This window comes from Pseudoliparis swirei, chromosome 7 (assembly GCF_029220125.1).
Source record: "Pseudoliparis swirei isolate HS2019 ecotype Mariana Trench chromosome 7, NWPU_hadal_v1, whole genome shotgun sequence".
In the NCBI taxonomy this organism is placed as follows: Eukaryota; Metazoa; Chordata; class Actinopteri; order Perciformes; family Liparidae; genus Pseudoliparis; species Pseudoliparis swirei.
In genome coordinates, this window is record NC_079394.1 from 8,089,899 (window position 1) to 8,109,709 (window position 19,811).

Genomic DNA, 19,811 nt, shown 5'->3' on the forward strand with positions numbered 1-19,811 from the left:
CAAAGTCAAATCAAAACATAAACTTCTCCAACATTGGGCCAATACTCCTCCCCCAAGAAAAGAACACGGTCCTCTGAAGCTCCACCTACAGCACATTGCACAGCTGAGCACACAAATGTTTGAGTCATACATCAAACCGAACTGTTCCCCAGAAGACTACCCTAACTGGATATAACAAGACACCGAGGCCTACCTAGGAGCACAGTTTCGTTCAAGCAGTCAAATCGAACATGAATGCTGGTTCTGAAAAGACAGAATCTGCTCGGAACATCGTTCTCTGCAAAGTTGCAAGACCAGGATGGATTTCGGTTTTTCCTGAAATGTAACAACAAGAACATCTTCTCTGGCGCTTGAGAGAGAGAGAGAGAGAGAGAGAGAGAGAGAGAGAGAGAGAGAGAACATGCGAGTGGGTGGAAGAAAATGTAAGCAAGAGTGCGCGTGTGTGTGTGTGTGTGTGTGTGTGTGTTGGAGGGGAGGAGGGACCACCATGCCAGAGTGAACACAGAGGGACTCTTCACGATCTCAGGAGTCCTGAGCAGCCGGAGGGCCGGTTATGAGACGGCACCATTAAAATCAATATTATTAGATTCAGGCTTGAAATTCTGTGACAAGGACTGAGAATAATTGCATTATATATTCCATTATAATTTATTTACCCATAATGAGGACAGTGTTACAACACAAGCTGATCTTGGAATAGTCGACCAGGATCTACGATATGTTACTTCATAATATCTGTAGTAGCCACAAAAATCATCGGAGCAGATGTATTGTGGGTTTATTTACTACATTAAGTAGAAGCGAGAAGAGGAGTGAGTCTTAGCTGGGGGTGAGCCATAATTAAATATGATAATTCATCGTTTTTTAATGCAATAACATGGTGATAATACCAAAATACTAAATTTTCCATCTTCATGTATTTCATTCACACAAGAGAAAGACCATGTGGTGATTTTATATAGACAATAGGGCATTTCATATCTCGAGAACAATATATATTTTAAACTTCAATATATATATTGTTCTCAAGATATGAAATGCCCTATAATCGGGGTAGAAGATGTAGTCGGAGCCTCAACTAGCACACGTCATCATTTTAAATGTCAAACACAATTTTTTAAAATTAAAAGTCTAAATCCTCTAGTATCAAAACACAAATGCCAGTGCATCAATAATGTATCCCAAATAAAAAGTATACCATTGCATATCACAATATATCTCGGACTCCATAACAACTACATACATAAGAATGAGTTTACCATTGGTATAAAAGTGAATTGGCCCCCCCAGAGAGCGCTCACCCTGACAACCACACACATTAATTATGCAACACAACCTCATCTGGATCATTTCTAAACAGCAATATGTAGGCTACTTTGCAGGCCCCAGTTAGTGTCGTCCAGCCAAAGCAAGAGGGAAAAGTAGGGCATCGTGACCCACATTAGGGATCCCCAACCGTACTCGGCAGAGTCAACCGGTCTCGACATCAAGATGCCATATGTTAGATATGTGATCAGCACCCTCTGTGGCAGCTGTTCATAAAGAAACACATACATTATATCTATTAAACAAGTTTGCAGCTTAGAAAAGCCAACTAAAAGTTCTGGCTTGAAATCCACGTCTACCTGGCAGAAGTGGTGTTCTGAACAAAGACAGGGTTCTTACACATTTTTGACCAGTGGACTTCCAGGACTTTTCCAGGACTTTAAACCAAATTTCCATGACCAAACTGAAATCTCAGTATAAACATGAAACATGTAAAAAAATGTGCGTATTGAGAGCGTACGCCGGCTTATATTTTGAGCGTCTTTCTTTAAAAAAAAGATATTCAATATTTCAAACTCGGCGTAAATGAACACGTGATAACACATTTCCATGACTTTTCCAAAACTTTTACGATTTAAGTTTTTTCCATGACTTTTCCAGGCCTGGAAATGACCATTTTTAAAATTCCATAACTTTTCCAGGTTTTCCATGACCGTACGAACCCTGAAAGTCTTTCTAGCAATTTACGATTGGAAAAAAACGTAAATCGCTGTCACAATGAAGGGTAAATACTGCGTTTCCACAACTTGTTGTTAATTTACCCAGAACCCAGAGACGCAGCAAAAACAGGCATGTTTGATGAATACTTAGGAAGGTTTGTATTGTCCCGTGGTAGTGAAGAGAGAGGGCTTCATTTGAAGGGAACAGCTAAGCGCCAACAGTTGGCATGCCAGGGCGGCAGGTTTGCCTCCAGAAGGAGCTCCGTGAAAACCCAGTGGGAGCCAGAGCGCTGCACGACTCTCCTCCAGCTCTGGCCCACATCGCTCCGACAGGCGACCAGAAGCCTGCTGGAGTCAGCGTTTGACTCTCGAGCCGACGCAATCAAATGTCCAAAATAATGTGCACCACCAAAATATTCCCAGAAAACTAACTTGTATGCGACATTCTGCTTGTATTATCTGCCCGGTAACAATACGTAGGGAGAGCACTTAGGCTTCGACAAATCTCACAGGGAACAACAACAAAAAAAAGCCCATTTCTGCCCCTCACTGAAAAGGCATGTCGGCTTCAAGTGAAAGAGTTAAACAAACTGACATGCAGAGCAGATGAGTCAGTCGTCTCCTCTTCTGGAACCCAGCAGAGGCCTTGTAATTCGGAGAGGCAGACAAATCAACAATCACCCACTGTTCGACTGCATTCATAGCCCCGCATGCATCTAGTGATTCATATTTAGGGCAGATTTTTTTGAATTACGTGAATAACATGTGTGAAAAGGGCTGAACAGTAGTACGCCAATCATTCGCTCGTCGCAAACAAACATGCAGCTCATTAGTCACACATGTGAGGACACACTTTAGTGCTTCTTCCTCTGGGAGTCCCCATTAGCTGCGAATGTGCAAGTATGCATTAGGATGAAGCTTCACAACACATTCGGAACTATTTTATAGACCAGCACATTATTGCATGAACAGTGCTTCTGTATATAAAAACAGTTTTTTTAAAATCTTTGCAAAATGCATAGGATTTGTTTTAAAATGTTCCTTAACTGTAAATTATTCTACATGTGTACATTGGTTCTCGTCCAGTGGTAACCGGTAGACCAAGAACTGAATGTTTTTAACGATTTAATGTGTCGACACATTCACCCGGCAACAGTGGCTTAGCCCAGGTGACAAATTTGATTTTGGAATAATACTATTTTTGCAAGAACCTTGAAAGGAGCTGTGCTGTTATACCAATTTTAAAAAGGGGAAATAATGCATCAAATGTTTTGATTTCAAGTAGAGATTTCCATTGCGTCAGGCATGAATCTTCATTTGCAATTAAAATCTTTAGCATAATACTTTCCCTGAAACTCACTTTAAGAAGCTTAACCCTTGTGTTGCCTTAGGGTCAATTTGACCCGAATCAATATTACACCCTCCTGCCGCCTTAGGGTTAATTCAATGTTTAATGTCGGTGTTCTTTTGGTAGTCAACAAACAAACATAAAGTACCTCACACTTAAACTTGGAAAACAATATTAATTCTAATAATTTTCTGGAGGTTTTAATTGCTGGCATCAAATTTAACCCAAAGGGTAAAATATGTTAGTAAATATAAAGGTAACAGGAGGGTTAAATATTTAATCGGGTCAAAATGACCCTAAGGCAACAGGAGGGTTAAAGTCACAAGTGAGTCAAGTGAAATGTATCCGTTTATTCTGCAGCACATAAAAAAATTGTGAATACGATTTGTACTACTTTTGACGTTACTATAATGGTTTTCCAATACATCCACTGATGACAGGTGTCTTCAAAATGTGTTAAGCAATGAAGGACTATGAAGATGTGGTCGATAGACACGCTGCCGCTTCAGCTCCTAAACCTTTATATTGCGTACATCACTCGCCCTCAGATTTATTACCGGGCATACTTGCGTACTTACTGGTACTCACTGTTGTACAACAAGGTTGGTGGTGATGTGAAACAGTATCTCTATCTTTAAAAAGCCATTGTTGGAGATCTGCCACCTTTTATCACATTATTGGTCTGGACCTCGTTTCACCCTAGTATGCAGTTGATTTTTAATTGTTTAATTGATTGACTTACATACAGCACATGATGGATCATAATATGCTCAACATCCTTGTAAATGAGAGTGTGCTCTCGATGATCCATCGAGATTAAATAAAGTTTGAATAATGGTGTGGAGAGGAGTTAAAGCCACGTTGACCGTGGTGTTATGACTTACGTTGAACAGGTTCGTCTTGTTTCTTTCACAGAAAAGTCCTTGTGCTGGCATGTGCTTCAGCTGTTGCCATTGGACACCGCTTCCTAGCAACACATCTCGGGCCCACTGTAGATTCTGTGGCGGGAAATAAATAAATAAATGAAAAAAAGAGACATCATTTTGAATGCACACTTCAACATCCCCACGGCAGTATTCCTAATTAGATAACCAAGTGCATATCTAGTGGCCGTCTTGCGTGTACGTTACCCCTCTGCTGCTGTAATCCTGTAGATATTCCCACTGCGGGACTAATAAAGGATTATTTTATGACCCCTCATCAGAAAAGATTGACAGGAGTTATAAACAAACATTACTTTGCAGCCAGTAAATCATATTTTGGAAACAGAAAGACAAGCAGGAGACAATTATGCTAATTTGCAATGAGGAAAATGCAGCGCGATGACTCACAACTCAGTGCCTCCACCAGAGAGCTGTTTGAAAAGATAGCGAGCTAATGCCACTTCACGTTATCTTTCACAAACCCAGCAGGCTGTAGGATGACATAACAGGCTCCCTCTCCTTCCATCTTTGGAGTGAGGATAAAGCTGGCCAGTCAATGCGAGAACAAAAAGGGGCGCAGGCGCTTTTAACGCTGGATGCGTCTGGTTGGGAGGGCAGCGAAGCAACATGTGTCAACAGCATCACAGAAACTGAGCGACATCACGTCGCTGCCGGTGGGCATTTGTATTCCTCCAGTTGTGCAGGAACTCCACGGTGGCAAGAACTGAGGAAAACCGTAGCACCTGTGTCAGCCTCTATCAAAAGGTTATTCTGCATTTAATTGAGTCTCAAGGAAATCCTCTTTAATACTTAATTCTAGCTGTTAATAGTCGTAATAATAATAAGAAGAAAAAAACTACGCTTTCCTTCGTATTGAATTAAATGAGGGAGACATTACCAGTGAGCCATGAAACACATGATGCTGCAAATATATTACTCTGAGCATATTACATTTAAAAGAGCTTGGACTTCTCCTTATAGTTGGGAAAAAGGCTGTGTTCAAACAGTTTGACAAATGGGAGTGCTGACAGAAGGATGCCACCAGAGGAAAGCTCAACACAACCACCCGGTGCCAAACTGGCGGAGAGAGCAGTGCGCTGCCACCCACGCACACCTCTGCCCACACACACTCAGGCTACTCGGGCTGCTTCTGCAACTTGTGCATCACTGCAGCGCTCAGACCCAGAGGGAACATTAAAGGAAAACTAAACACAATAGCCATTTGCAGCCCTGATATGCACGTCATTGAAATAGTCAAATTAAAAGTTAATTTGACCTTTGAGGAAGTTGTAGGGATTCTGAGTAAAGCCCATCTTCTGTAAATGTCACCATTACCGACAGGGGAGACTGATTACCTTCGCATTGAAAATGCGGAAGGTTATGTTTTGATCGCCGTGTATTTATTTATTTGTATGCGTGTTATTCGCAGAACTCAAAAAGTATTGAACCGAATCGAATGAAATTTGGTGGGATGATTGGTTATTATCCGGGGACCAGTTGATTAGATTTTGGGATCGATCGGGTCAAAGGTCATGAACAGGTCAAAATCTTCTTGAATCGCATGAAATTTGGTAGGATGATTGGTTATTATCCGGGGCCCATTTGTTTAGATTTTGGGATCAATCGGGTGAAGGTCAAGGTCATCATCTTTTTTTTTACCATAGCACGATACATTGTTGTCCAATTGGCATGCAACTAATGCCAAAATGTTCATAATTCAATGCCCAATCTTGTGATATGCGAAGGTATGCGCTCTACCGAGTGCCCATTCTAGTTCTAGGTGTATCGCTGGGGTTTGATGGATGACGTGGCCTTTGAAAGGCGATGAGAACGGACTCGTGCCATCAAGTAACAGGAGTGGACTGACCTGATGGGTCTTGCTGTTGGTGTAGAAGAAGGCCAGGCGGTAGAGACTCTTGTAGTGCTGAGGGAAGCGACCGAGGCAGAGGAAGAGAGCGCGGACACACATTTCCACCAGCATTCGCCTCTGGTCGCCGAGATCTGCGGGCAGGGCCTTGGGCACCTCGATCACCTCAACTGGGGGCTCTGGCTTCCTCTTTCCCTCACTGGCCGGGGTTTGAGGAGCAGTCGGTTGAGAGGTGGGTGGCTTTGGAGGGGTGGCTGGGACAGCCGGGGGTTGAGAGCACGGTTCCACAGAGACCTTGGGCTCTGGAGCCTCAGGGAGCGTCACCACCACAGCTTCTACTACTTCCTGGATAACCTTTTCTTCCGTCTGGATGCCAGAATGTTCTCCATGTGACACTGAAGCAGGGTTGAAATAAAAGGCGTTAGGACTTGAGCTGTGCATGTTAGATCACTGTTCCGCTGGCTTCACATGGAGCATTGGAATATGGTACAGGACAAGATGCGTCACGTCAGTCCGAGTGTACCTGTGTCCTCAGATGCAAACTGTCCGTCCTTCACGGGGGTCGTCCTTTCCGATGAGGACGAGCTGGCTTTCCCAGAGGCGGGTTTGTGGCTGCTGTCTTGCGAGCTGGTGGGATCTGTGAAGGCGTCCTGGGTGGAGTTGGAGTCGGAGAGCACCACCACCTCACTGTCCTGACTGCGCTCTGCCAAAACAACAAAACATCATGTGTCATGCCACCAGATATATGGACCCAGATGAAGATAAATTACTTCAGCCTTTGGGCGCATCAGAGATGAATTATGTCCAAAAAGAGGGGTTTACATACTTCTTTAAAACAAAATGGATTATACTGTAATTTCATTTGGGAGAATTGGTCGTTGGCAATACATTAAGATTACAGTATTGTATGAATTTCAAAAAATTATCCAGAATGTTTTATGGAATACATTAACAGCATGCCATGTAGACCTTTTTAAGCTGTTGGTAGGGGACTTGTTCTTTAATGCAAAACAAAAATATATATAAATACACAATATACAATTATGAAACAAGAATAGTTGAATGAGCCACAATTATTGCATCTTAAATGTTATAAAAATGGAGAGATTGTTTTTGTAAGTGGTCCAAAGTCAAAATACGAGCATTCCTCTTAATTGCCATGTTGTGCAGCCTCAGCAGAAATACAGTCCATGGCAGGGAGCTGGAGCTAACACAATCACAGGGGCAATAAGCTTTTGCTAGTTCAGTAAATATTGCAGACAGAAAAAGTTTTGTCATGAGTTAACAGCACAGTTACTAGGATACGATAAAGTTTGTGTAAACGGTGTGCTCCCACAAGAATGCACTTCATTTTGAATTAAAAACACAGCCTCTTAAAGAGTTTGGTGGGTTTGAAGAGCAGTACCATTCAGTGACGCCAGCCACATTGGAGACCTGGGCAGGCAGTAATCATGGTCAAACTCGGCTGAGGCTGTTGAAGATATGGGGAGCTGGTTTTAAAATATAATCAAAATAAATAAATCTGTATCGCTGAATTTAAATTTTTAAAAATCAGCAATTTCCCTCAAAAATAAATAAATTACCTTTCTTGGCAACTGAATACAGATTCGATGCCTCTCTCCTTGACAATGTTGAACCTGATTCAGACACAAATATTTATAAGTGCATTGCAAGCATTTATAAAGATCAATATCTTGCAACGAAAAACAGAGAAAATAAGGCCTGCGGTATGAGCCGTGGATGCAACACAAAGCTGCCTCGAGCAAAGCAGGAAAGACCCCGACAGCCAACTGTAGTTTTTCCCAATAGACTATTGGGCACCCATTTGTCCCTTTAAACGAAGCACCACAGGGTAAAAAGAAAACCAGAGAGAATAGTTCCGATGCGTCGATGAGGAACAGGAGATCATAAAAAGGAGCATTCTTCCAGATAATTATTAGATAAAGGGAATGTCTGAATCAGGCCCCACACTATTGTCACCTTGCTGTCCTTTAAGCAGGACGCGAGCCAGAAAAATGTGACACCTACACGCAAACATATGCATGGATGCCAATAACAGGCCAGTCACATTCTTCTTGGCTTTAAATGTTCACACTAATTGGCCATCATTGGAAATGATATCCAATTAGTGGAACACACATGATTCAAGAGATTTTGAAATAACTAAAAGAGAATTTGACTTTGTCAAATTAAGCCCACACCAAACTTAAATAAGATGTACCCACATAATACACCAGACAATTCAGTGGAGTGTGATAAAGGAGCGACTTGGTCCAGTGGTGGAGACATTCACCCCATTAGACCTACATGCATATAAAATGGCAAAGCAGGTGGTAAAAGCAAGCAGGCAAAGAGGTAGCAGGCAGGTAGGTAGGTAGGAAGGAATCTGGAAAGGGTGACAAAACTGGCAACATGGGCAATATGGCTGCATTATTTGCACATTCAAGCTAAACATGACACATGGGAAGGGTGAACAGATGCCACGGTTTGTTTGTCATATGGAGAAAAAAATGGTCAGGACTGTTTTAGAGTAGCAAGTAATACAAAATCTGAACTCCTGAAGTCTAAATCCAGGCTGCTTCAACTCAATGTGTAAGTTTATGACTTTTGCAAAAAGTACAAGAGTATACACATAAAAGATGCTCTATGTGCATGACTCAAAAGATCAGTTATAAAGTGTGTGTGTGTGTGTGTGTATATATGTGTGTGTATTTCCACATCCAGCTTCATGATAAAAGTACACATTTCTGAGGGTTATATAACACTGAAAGCTTCCCTGTATATCAGAACTACCATGTAGAGGACCTCAACTGAACAATCGGATGAACTTAAACATTAATTGGGAACCTTCTTAGAGAAGTTTGTAGTTTTTGCCGAGTTTGTAAAATATCTGTGCTTCCTGGTACTTCTTGCACAACAGATCTTAACCTCAATAAATTACCTGATAAATAAAGGTTTCAATAATAAGCCAGGTGCTTGGTGTAATCAGGATTTAGTTCCTATTAGTAAAGTGCTCTGGATTAGCATCAGGAGTCTCTGAAAATGCAAAACCACTGTTGAACCAACACACAGTGAAGCAACAATCAGGATCATTAAGAATGTGCTGCGATGTCTCCACGATGTTATCGGCTTAAGGAAGTTACAAAAAAAGCAACAATTAAAACATTAGGAGTCAAGATGATTGGTAAGGAAAGAATATAAGACCAGCAATGACTCAAAACGGGTCACACACACACACACACACACACACACACACACACACACACACACACACACACACACACACACACACACACACACACACACACACACACACACACACACACACACACACACACACACACACACACACACACACACACACACACACACACACACACACACAGCCAATTAGTCAAATAATCAAAAGCCATATTGCCCATTTTACCACATCCCAATCACCCAGTGCAAGGGGATCATTGTGACTGAAACCAAAGCCATTACGCATGGTGATTGAACATGGCTTCCTGTCCCAGTGCAGAAAGGGTAAAGAGCCCAACCCCAGAGACCATGTCTAGGACTGGGACTGTACCATCAGCCTGCTGCTCCTCATTCCGCTGCTGCTGCCACTGCTGCCGTCGGAGTGTTTTGCGTTTGGCGTAATCATGGTCAAACGGCGTGGCCACGTAAGGCGGGGATGTCAGACCTGGGGTGGCAGCTGACATGTGGGAGGGGCTAAGGACGTTTTCTATGCAAACAGACGAGCAATTAAAGTCTTCATCCGTCATGGAGGGGGGTTTCTCCCTGCAATGAATCAAGAACAACGTTGAGAATTAAGCTTCAGGTGTGAAACCGAATGCTTTTGTAATTCCTGCTGGATTATATATATATATATATATATCTCTGTGGACTTACTTCTCAAGGGACCTAGGCATGCTCGGCATGCTCTTCTCCTCCCCCCTGGCAAATGGCCCGGTAGCGGCTTCGACCAGCAAATTGAAAAAGAGCTCGTGTTCCCGATCAGGCACATCCCCCTCTAATAGTTTTAGAGTGGTGGCGCCCAGACGGAAATGCAACTAGAAGAAAGAAGTTGGAGAAAAAAAATGTCTTGAGCACAATGTCTTTAACGGTCAATGCCTTTAAAGAGTTATCAACTAGAAACTATTTGAGCGCCATGCAACATGTAGTTCACCTCAAGGGCCTCCATGGCCAGGTCAGGAGGATTATGATAATGGATTTTCCGGGGGTACCTCGCAGCTTCTTCATGCAGATAGTCGGCTGCCTATACATATAAAGAGGAGCGAGTTACCAACCCGACATCATCTGGCAATACAAATTAACCGGTCAGATGGAGGGAAGGAGCGCAGTAAGAAGTAACAGACGGCCATGTATTCAGACATCAGGGTTCACGGTGTTCAAACTGCCCCACTCATCCTCAGCTGACCTCCACGACATTATCATACAGGTTCATCCGCCTCCGAGGATCTAATCAGAACAACAGAGCGATGACTAACTCCATACGGTTTTTTTTTTCTCTAGGAAAAAAAAAAAGCATCTTGCGAGGGCGGAAGGGCAGCGCTCTTTGTTTCTGTAGGCGGGTTATGAAACAACTCCTGAGAGAGCAACACAAACATCTGCAACCAACAGAAGGATTATTCTATTCTTTCAACTACGGTTATTATTTCCCTAGTTTTTACCATCATATAAAAGCAATTATATGAAATGTTCCCTCCTGAATTCAATAAATGATTGTCTGAAGTACTGGTACTTAGAAATGTGTTTTTCCTCGTGAAAAGAAAGGACAGGAACATTAAGGAAATTGATTAATTTGAAAATCAGACAGTGTACGCTGGTCACATGGCAGAGTGAAGCCTGTATTGCTGTCCAGTGAGAGAGCAGTATCCCTCGTACACGTCTAAAATCAGTCATCAGGATGCTGAAAAACATCAATTAAAAGAAAATGAAATATCCTTTGAAAGGTTTTCTATCCAGAGCGTTAATATAGCATCAAACAACGGTTTGCCATGTGAAAATACAGTGGAGAAATGTCTACCTGAGCAGAGATGGACGTTTGTGGTAACCCAAGCTTCTGTGTTACAGCTGATGCATTACCACCCTCTGGTTCCCCCTCAGGTAAGCAATGTTGCATTTTTTTTTGCATTGTTAGCATCGTTAGCTAACTAGTAGTGGCTTCTTCATCATGTTAAAGGGTACCTGTAGTGCAAAACAATATGTAGCCAGATCAAAAGATAATGTGTTTCTAAAAGTTATTCATGCACTGACGGTCCAGTATTCAATAACAATACGTAGTTTAGGCTGTTCAAAGTCCTCAACTCCGACATGCGACATTGCACTGGAGCTTGAATATGTCGCGGGTGGTGTGACGTCAAATCGTTGAGAGATCGACAGCCAGCCACAGCGGATGTGTTCAGAAACCAATGTAAACAACGTCGAGCGCTCGCAAACAAATGCTGAGAGATTGAGAATATGGACGATGAAAGATTGTCTGATTCAGCAACTGGATACTTGTTTGAACCTTTAAAAGCAGACTATCCCCATTTAGTGAATTGTGACAGCGATGATAGCGATGATTCTGATGAAGTTGATGCCGAGGACCGCCGTCCAGATGCTTCACCGGCGGACCGTGCACGCAAGTCGGCGGACGTTGGTGCAGTTGTGGGAAATGTGCCACAGAAAACAGACATAGAGTGCATTTGTTGTAAAGAGCACGAACTTATGTCCGATGATATAGTGTCATTAGACCTCATCTGCTTCACACAAAAGCGTGAGCTTGATAGCTACATCGCGCATAAGCCAGCGCTGGAGATGTCTTTCATTGATGCAATGTTCGCCGACATGTTCGGGGTGCTAGTGACTTTTCTTTGCTCCGTCCGTCCCGATGCGCGCAAACCGGTGTCGGAGCTCCGCGCACACGAGACGGCGGGCAGAGGACTGTCAACGCAACACGTAGAGACAGAAATGACGTGCTTCTGCTGTAATGTGGCGCTATAGAGAAAGTGACAGGGGGGCGGCCCAATTTTTTTTATGTCATGCGATCTACCAATACTACGCCGCGATCGACTGGCAGGTCGCCGCGATCGACGTATTGAGCACCCCTGATATAGATTGTGTAATTCTTGAGGCCACCGATCTATCCCAAGAAGCAACGCGTAGAAGTGGCTCCGGATTGGCTGAATTCCTTTCAACGACTCTACGTCATAGTTAGCTTTGAGCTGGAGTAAATAACTAGCAAAATGGCAGCGCCCACGGACTCGGAATGTTGACAAAGAAATGTAAATCCTTGGGCTATGCGTGACTTGTTGACAATAGCGGCGGGGTAAATATGATTTATTTGATGCGCCGAATGGATGTAGCACGTTGTTGTTTTGCACTACAGGTACCCTTTAAATGAACATAAATGATGGTTCTATCAGGTAAAATGTGAGTTTATAACTTGAAATGGTTTACCTTCTTGTAAAGCTGCAGATATTCCACAGGAGGTTGTTTGCGTTTCTCTGCTATCTTCCCGAGCATGTAGTGAATGAGCCACTCCTCTTCATCACTGTCACCCTCACAACGGGAGGCTCCCTGGAAACACTGAAACGCCGTCTCCAACATGGAGTCTCTCCGTTCATCCATCTGAAACGACACACAGCGGAGCCTTCATGAGTAACCTAGCTCACGGCAAAGGATCCATTTACTCTACATCAAATTCACATGTGGAACAAGCAAAAGTGACAGGATGGAAGCAACATCTGTTCAGGACACACGTGGGAAAACTGACATCAAGGTGACTTCACACAAACTCCAGAGAATACAGATCAAAAGATAACTTTGTTCACGTGTCTCTTGCCTGTTTAACCACCTCCGGGGGGAGCTCATTGCGCCACTGCTTGAGCTGCCTTGAAGCGAACGTGTGCAGCGAATATGAAATGGTGCCGTACTCGATCCACAGAGACAGGTTGGAGCTGTCTATCACCAGGGCCCTCTTGAAGCAGTTCAGCACGGCCTGGGAGTGTTTCCATATCGGAGCGTCACTTTTCAGTTCATTGGAGTTGAGCTTCTCCTGAATGCGACTGGCCCTGGCTAAAGCCATACCGGCCCAGGAGTCAAACCTGAGGAAAGATACACGCTTGCAGAATCAGTAACTTCTTTTAAATCACTTCTTAAAACCCATTTTTTAGCTTTTAAGTGATCTAGTCTTTTTATGCAGAACTTTGGTTCCCCTAATTTAGTTGTCTGTTTTAAATTTTATTTGGTTTTTAATTTATTTATTTTCCATTTTATTTTTTAATATATACTTTTAAATGTAATATTGGTTTCTTGCTATTCCACTTGTTTTGCTTTGACTCTCTGTGGAGCACTTTGTAAACATTGTTTTTAAAGGTGCTATATAAATAAAGTTATTATTATTATTATTCTAGTGAAGTCGTTGCACTTGGTGTATTGTTGTAAAACGCAGGATGACGAACCATTCAAATGCATTTGCTAATATTCATAACATGAATAGATGTTTTGTACTGTGCACAATCATTGACCTTAGTGTAGAGAAATGAGCTACCTGTCTGGACACACGCATATGTCATGCATATGGAACTTGATGGCTTTGGACTGCTCCTTGTTCTTGAAATGGTAATCAGCCAGCAGGTAGTAGATCTCATTGATAATCAGAGGTGCAGGAGCACTACCCTCAGGAAGACACGGGACCTGAAAGAGATCACAATTCAATAACAACTTTAGGATGTCTGAGTCCCTGTTATTCCTCACATTCAGTGTGCGCCCACCAACTGACCTTTTCTGTCATGCCCTCTATGTAGGCTGCCACTTCGTCCATGGTGAGAATGGGGGTGTCACTTGTGGGGGCGATACCAGCAAACCTCCTGAGGAGATTGGCCAATTCTGCAGACACTGTGCTGGTCTTATAGCTGTCAAACTCAGGCAGCGACTTTGGTTTGAAATACTGGAACATGAAGAGGGCATCGCACCACAGTAACTCAACCTGCAAAACAAGGAATGAGTCAGAGGAAACATTGATGTCAGTGGAGAACACACAGCGCCAGAGCAGATGAGTGGGATCAAGATCTCCTGGCTTGTACTGTGTTGGCATGATTGCAGTCAGAATGCCAGTCATCGGCACGCACACTGATACACAACTGTGGAAATGACACCCACCTGGTGGCTGGAAACATGCACTGCAAAAACACATGAGACCAGGGGTTCATCACATTGTCATGTGATATGGACTGAGAGTTTCATATCTATTAAAATGAGTCCATATCTAGCAGTTCACAAGGAGAACAGATGCTAGATTAGCTAAACATCTTTGCATCGTAAGGGTTCCTTGAAAACGGCTTGAAAAGGTGAGACGGAAGTTGACGACAACCAGTAAGTGAAGTGCTGCTGATCCGATTGTGATTTGTGTTTGTTCTAAAATGTTTTCACATTTCTCACTCAGTGAATCTACGCTATTATATCGTTAATGCTATTTCAATTCAATGACACCAGACGGGTGTATACCACATAACAGCCTTAATGTATGACGCAGACCTTTCTGTTGTCTGCGGGTCAATCAGGGCAATGTTTGCATCATCGGCAGTAAAACTCCATGTATGTAGGTTTGCCAACACACATGAGAAATCATACCAATTAGTCAAAGCGGTGAGCCATTTTCATTTTCACCACCTCTTCACTATTTCACCTCCTCTTTAACACCCTTTGACTATTATCAAAATAGCAGCTCAGCCACCATGGAGTTTTTTTGTTTGTCATTTTAGATTACATAATATATATATATATATTTTAACGAAGGGTCGAGCAGACATGGCTGAGATTGACTTTTGCAGTATGCAACTAAATTGATTAATTTCCGAGCAGCAGTCTCTTCAAGTTCCTGAAAATTACTAGGGCTGCACAATTATGGCCAAAATGATAATCTCGATTATATTTGATCAACATTGAGATCATGATTTATTGATTGTAGGGAAAAGATAATGGAATTGCACTTTCACAGTTAGATCAACCGAGCACTGCTTTGACTTCCGTGCTGTGCTACAATCCTGCTAATGTACAAATATTTGCAACAAAAGAAGATTTAAAATATGGCAACATTTTTTTGGGGGATATACAGCATATTACTCTTCTACTCTGGACTGCGGGCTCACACTCATGTTAGTTCTGAACAGGCTGATGCTGTACGGTATGTGGCATGACAGCTTGCCAAAAGTGAAGCTGAAACATTGCACCCTGCTGGCTATTAGTTCCGGAAGTGCTTGATTTAATGTTCCGCAGGGTTTTCTATGAGCGTAGCACGCATTACTAGATGTCAGTATCACAGAATATCATGTTGATTTAATTGCAGGAAGCCAAAATCCTAATAGTGATTAATATTTGATGAACTGTGCAGCTCTCCTCATTACAATATATTAATTCAAAGGCATGACGAGAGTTAGTGACCTGTGGAGACGAGTGGTCCTCAAGGTAGCGGGCCTTGCTCTTCTTACTGGGGTAGCCATAGAGGCAGAAAAAGCACTGTTCCAAGGCCATCTCCAGCTCCTCTTTGTAGGGATGAGAGTCATTGATGGCAGAGGCCGCGACCTCTTTTTTCAAAACTTGAACCTGTAATAAACAGAAGAATAAAGCTTGGTCAAACTCATGTAATACTGCACATAAATGCAGTTAGTTACACCTACACAAATGCAGAAATGCATAACCAATACAATATTCGAATTTAAAAAAGGCAAATATGCAAGCTGTGACAGACTTACATAGAACTTGAGGAGGGCACCGTCCGAGTTGCAGCACAAGGAGCGACGGCCAAGATACTCATGGGCTGTGTTCAGAAGCATCAGGGAGGAGGGCAGCATGGGAGTATCTGAGCCATCTGAAGAGCACTCAGAAGGGTCATTCGGCGTGACAACTACCATGGCATGAACACCAAGGGAAACCCAGAGGCATGAAAGCAAGGAGGCAACAAACCTTCATCATCCCCTACAGATATATGCTGTCGTAGCATACAGTTAAAAGCAGCCTCCTCGTGTTTGATGATGCGATACAAGATGATCCAAGGCAGAACCGAGAAGAAATAAGGCTCCTTTGGCTCGTCGGAAATGTTCATGCTCAGATCGATCAGCTGAAAATACAAAAACAGCCACATATAAATTTTAAATGAATTTCAGAGAGGTAGATCAGTTTCTTATCAAAGTGTCACTTTAACAGATGTTTTAGGGAACCAAATATTTTCTTTGGCTCACTTCTTACCTGAATTAGATTGTTTGCTAGTCGAGCCATGCTAGAGAAGTGGGGGACATTGCTGAGGAGCTCTGTGTCCTTGATGAAGCAGATCTCAGTGCTATCCAGCAGCTTCCCAATAGTACTGACCCACTCCTCCTTACTAGGGGGCGAGCTGCTTGGAGCAGAGTTGAGCTGCTGCAGGGCTTCATTCAGAGCCAACTCGCTGCACTCGAAACATTGCTGGTAATCCTGCAGCTTCAACAGTGCATTCTAGGCCAGAGACAGAGAGACCACATTAAACAAGGAAGTGTCAACATTCACACAAATCCAAAAGATACACAAGTTCCGTCAATATTGTGGTCGCATATCCAACCTGCAGCAGCATCAGCTGAGCAGGCCGCTCTGGTGCTGAGCTCACAAACTCCAGAGGTTTACTCCGGTTGCCATAATTCAGAGTGGGCTGCAGCAGGCGCACAACAGAGTCAAAGTCAGCAGACTCGAAGAGACGCTGGATCTCCTCCAAAGACTGGCAACGCTCCAGAGACTTCAGCCTCTTGTCAATCTGAGACAAACCAGAAGAATCCCACAGTCAAAACAGCAGCTAACTAAAAGTTCAAAATATATCTTAAGATGGACTGGCAACATTTTCCTTTTTCATAACTCGTGAAAACATTTAATTTCTCAATCTATAATACTACGTTGGAAATAAGAGTTAAGCACACTGACCTCCTCTACAGAGATTGATGCATCTACACGAAGGTTTGGCAGGCTGATGGTATAATGTTTCCCTTCAGTGGTCTTTGGTTTGCTTTGCAACCAACCGACACAGACATCATAGCTCTCCAGGGCCAACTCCATGTCTCCCTGATCAGACAAAAACAACTGTCTTACAAGTCACATCTGGCTGAGCAGGGGAAAGGGCTTGTTTAATCAAAAGTTAAGCAAAAATAAACCACACAATATAGATTTTACCTGCAGGGCCAAGAATCGGGCCTTGAGCCAGTAGCAACGCACCATGACATCCAGCCAGTCGTTCTCAAACAGGTCTCTTTGGGAGGAACCCAAGGCCAGAAGTAACAAATCACTCTGGAAGTGCTGCCCAGGGAACTCAAAGTCAGCTGCATCACTGCTGGGACAAATGCTGCTGCTGCTTCTTGGGGACACTAGACAAGGAAAGATGTATAACAGATTTATCATATTTATTTTTTGCTAAAAGCTTAGTTAGTAGTGCTTGAGATACAACATGAAAAAATAAAGACATTGTAGCCCCTCTCGGCTAAATACTGTTGCTTCAACATACTGCAGTCCGGTACTCTAATGTATCAAAAAAAACATATTTTGTCTAAATCCAATCAGAAATGATGAGGGATCGATGGCTAACTGGTACTTACCAGTCTTCCCTTTGTTGTATGTCCATTGCTCCAATTGCAACTCCATACACGCCAAGGACATTGCCAACATTTCCTGTACATGGAGCAGATATACTGTCATCACAAGTTATTGTGGGTGCTAAATATAAAGCCAATTCTGATTTTGTTTTTAAACTAGTTGTGGCCCTGGTTCAAATTCAAGAAGATGTAAATGTAATCGTATGCAGACATTCAAAATTGCATCCAGAGTGAGTCCCACACATTTAACACAAACTTTTATTGAAATAATAAAATTAAAATGTAAGTATTTAACTGGTTTTCTTGTCATTTACCCGGATGTGTTGGTTGCTGCATTCCCGAAGCAGAGGGTTAGGAAGACCACAGCTGTACTTCCTCCAGGTTTGGTGGACCTCCAGTGCCACAGCAGTCAGCCCCCGGGGCCACTCCACCAAGAACTTCTGACCCACTGCTTTCAGGTAGCGCATCATCACATCCAGCAAACCACCATTGGTCATATTATTGAGCAGAAAGTTGTGGACATCCTGTTGTTCTATAGAAGGGAAAACAGTTTGTCATTACGGTCTGGCAAAAAATTCATAAGCCGACAGTGATGAAATCATATATTCAGATATAGTATGAGACACAATTATAGAATAAATTGTATATAACAAGTACATACAGGCTAAACTCCCTGACATCACACTTTAAAAATACCACTCAGTTAAATGTTTTTACTAAACAGTGTATCAAGGAAAACAAATATTTTCCTCTAATTTAAAACTGTTAGTATACTTTTTGCACTCAAGTTTTTTATCAAATTTAAAACACAATATTTTGTCAACATGTAATTAACACAAATAGGCTTTACCATGTGGTTACTCGATATAAACTATTCATAATATTTAAAAAAAGAATGCTGTATCGGGATATATGGTTGAATGCACTTATTGTAAGTTGCTTTGCATAAAAACATCTGCTAAATGACCTGTAATGTAATGTAATGACATGTAATGTAATGCAATATATAGTGGTATAGTACTTGAGAAATTACCTATATCATGATAGAAGATTTAAGTCGTATTGCCATTCCTATTTGTTAATATGTCCAACAGTAATATGGCACAATAGTGCATTTTAAATACATATCCACAATGCCCCAAATACCAGATTCCATGTATTCAACCGAGTCAGCAGGCAGGCAACTCCCATGTAGCGGCTGCATGTCCTCCTTCCTATCGCACTGAGTGTCTAGGTTACTCAGACTCTCGTCATCATCATCAGGATCAAACTTCTTTAGCCTAAGAAAAACAATCAAAATAGTTCTTCAAAAAAAAACTATAAAGAGTTATGTATTCATGCATTATAGATTTGGTTTAAAGTTAAGATACCTGGAAGGCAGGTATTTAAAAAGCAGCTCCTGAAAATCAATCTTCTCTTCCTTCTTGCATTTTGTGTTTCGAACACGCGCCGAGCGCCGCTTGGCCGTGTCCCCACTCTCTTCGACAACGCGCTTCCTTTTCGGAGCTTTCTTCACTTTATCCGTCAGTGAAACTTCTATTGCTGTCACTGTGAACATCGAGTAGGTTAACAAAATAAATACCGAAAATCTTACAGAAAATTGGTTATACAGCGGCTCAATATGCACATAGTAGTAATAGAGAAATTCCTCTTCATCCTCTTACCGATGGGGGGAGCGGAAGTGGTGACCTCCACAGTGGTCTGGGCGGGGGTAATTTGAGGTTGAATGCTGGGTAGGGGCACCACTGCTGGCTCAGGGAGGGCCATTGGCGGCAGAGAGGAGCTGGGGCTGCTGCTCAGCACGGTGATCTGGCCCACACTGACGGGGCTGCTGGGTTGGGGGAGGTTCTGGAGAAAGTTTGGGTCACGGTACTCTGACAAATCAATTCTGCGGCCAAGACTTGGGCGAGGCGGCTCACATGTGGTCTGATGTCTGTACATTGCAAGAAGGCTCTCCCCCACGTGCTTCCATCTGAGATACAACAACAGTTGATTATTATTAGCTCAAATGGTCTTTAAAAAAGGAGAAGTCACAGCTTTACAGGGAAAAAACACTATGGGCAAAACCAGATATTAGGGCCCTCGGGAGAA

At 42.6% G+C, this 19,811-nt stretch overlaps 1 protein-coding gene across 5 annotated transcripts in view; it reads right to left on the reverse strand.

Annotated features, from left to right (window-relative positions):
• The window catches only part of cabin1 (calcineurin binding protein 1), a 37,573-nt gene that overhangs the window by 14,979 nt on the left and 2,783 nt on the right, over positions 1 to 19,811 (reverse strand). The window contains exons 9-32 of one of the 5 annotated variants that reach the window (XM_056417942.1): positions 19,385 to 19,692; positions 19,091 to 19,268; positions 18,867 to 19,000; positions 18,035 to 18,252; positions 17,724 to 17,796; positions 17,305 to 17,495; positions 17,059 to 17,196; positions 16,706 to 16,894; positions 16,360 to 16,602; positions 16,078 to 16,231; positions 15,867 to 15,982; positions 15,556 to 15,717; positions 13,895 to 14,101; positions 13,664 to 13,809; positions 12,956 to 13,217; positions 12,571 to 12,741; positions 10,295 to 10,384; positions 10,018 to 10,178; positions 9,809 to 9,906; positions 7,707 to 7,760; positions 7,529 to 7,594; positions 6,647 to 6,826; positions 6,124 to 6,518; positions 4,218 to 4,331 (exon numbers count right to left, since the gene is read on the reverse strand). In XM_056417942.1, the coding sequence (XP_056273917.1) occupies positions 4,218 to 4,331; positions 6,124 to 6,518; positions 6,647 to 6,826; positions 7,529 to 7,594; positions 7,707 to 7,760; positions 9,809 to 9,906; positions 10,018 to 10,178; positions 10,295 to 10,384; positions 12,571 to 12,741; positions 12,956 to 13,217; positions 13,664 to 13,809; positions 13,895 to 14,101; positions 15,556 to 15,717; positions 15,867 to 15,982; positions 16,078 to 16,231; positions 16,360 to 16,602; positions 16,706 to 16,894; positions 17,059 to 17,196; positions 17,305 to 17,495; positions 17,724 to 17,796; positions 18,035 to 18,252; positions 18,867 to 19,000; positions 19,091 to 19,268; positions 19,385 to 19,692 (4,048 nt within the window). Of the gene's footprint in view, positions 1 to 4,217; positions 4,332 to 6,123; positions 6,519 to 6,646; positions 6,827 to 7,528; positions 7,595 to 7,706; positions 7,761 to 9,694; positions 9,907 to 10,017; positions 10,179 to 10,294; positions 10,385 to 12,570; positions 12,742 to 12,955; positions 13,218 to 13,663; positions 13,810 to 13,894; positions 14,102 to 15,555; positions 15,718 to 15,866; positions 15,983 to 16,077; positions 16,232 to 16,359; positions 16,603 to 16,705; positions 16,895 to 17,058; positions 17,197 to 17,304; positions 17,496 to 17,723; positions 17,797 to 18,034; positions 18,253 to 18,866; positions 19,001 to 19,090; positions 19,269 to 19,384; positions 19,693 to 19,811 lie in introns of all 5 variants that reach the window. The other 4 variants (XM_056417940.1, XM_056417941.1, XM_056417944.1 and 1 more) reach the window with 4 other exon arrangements.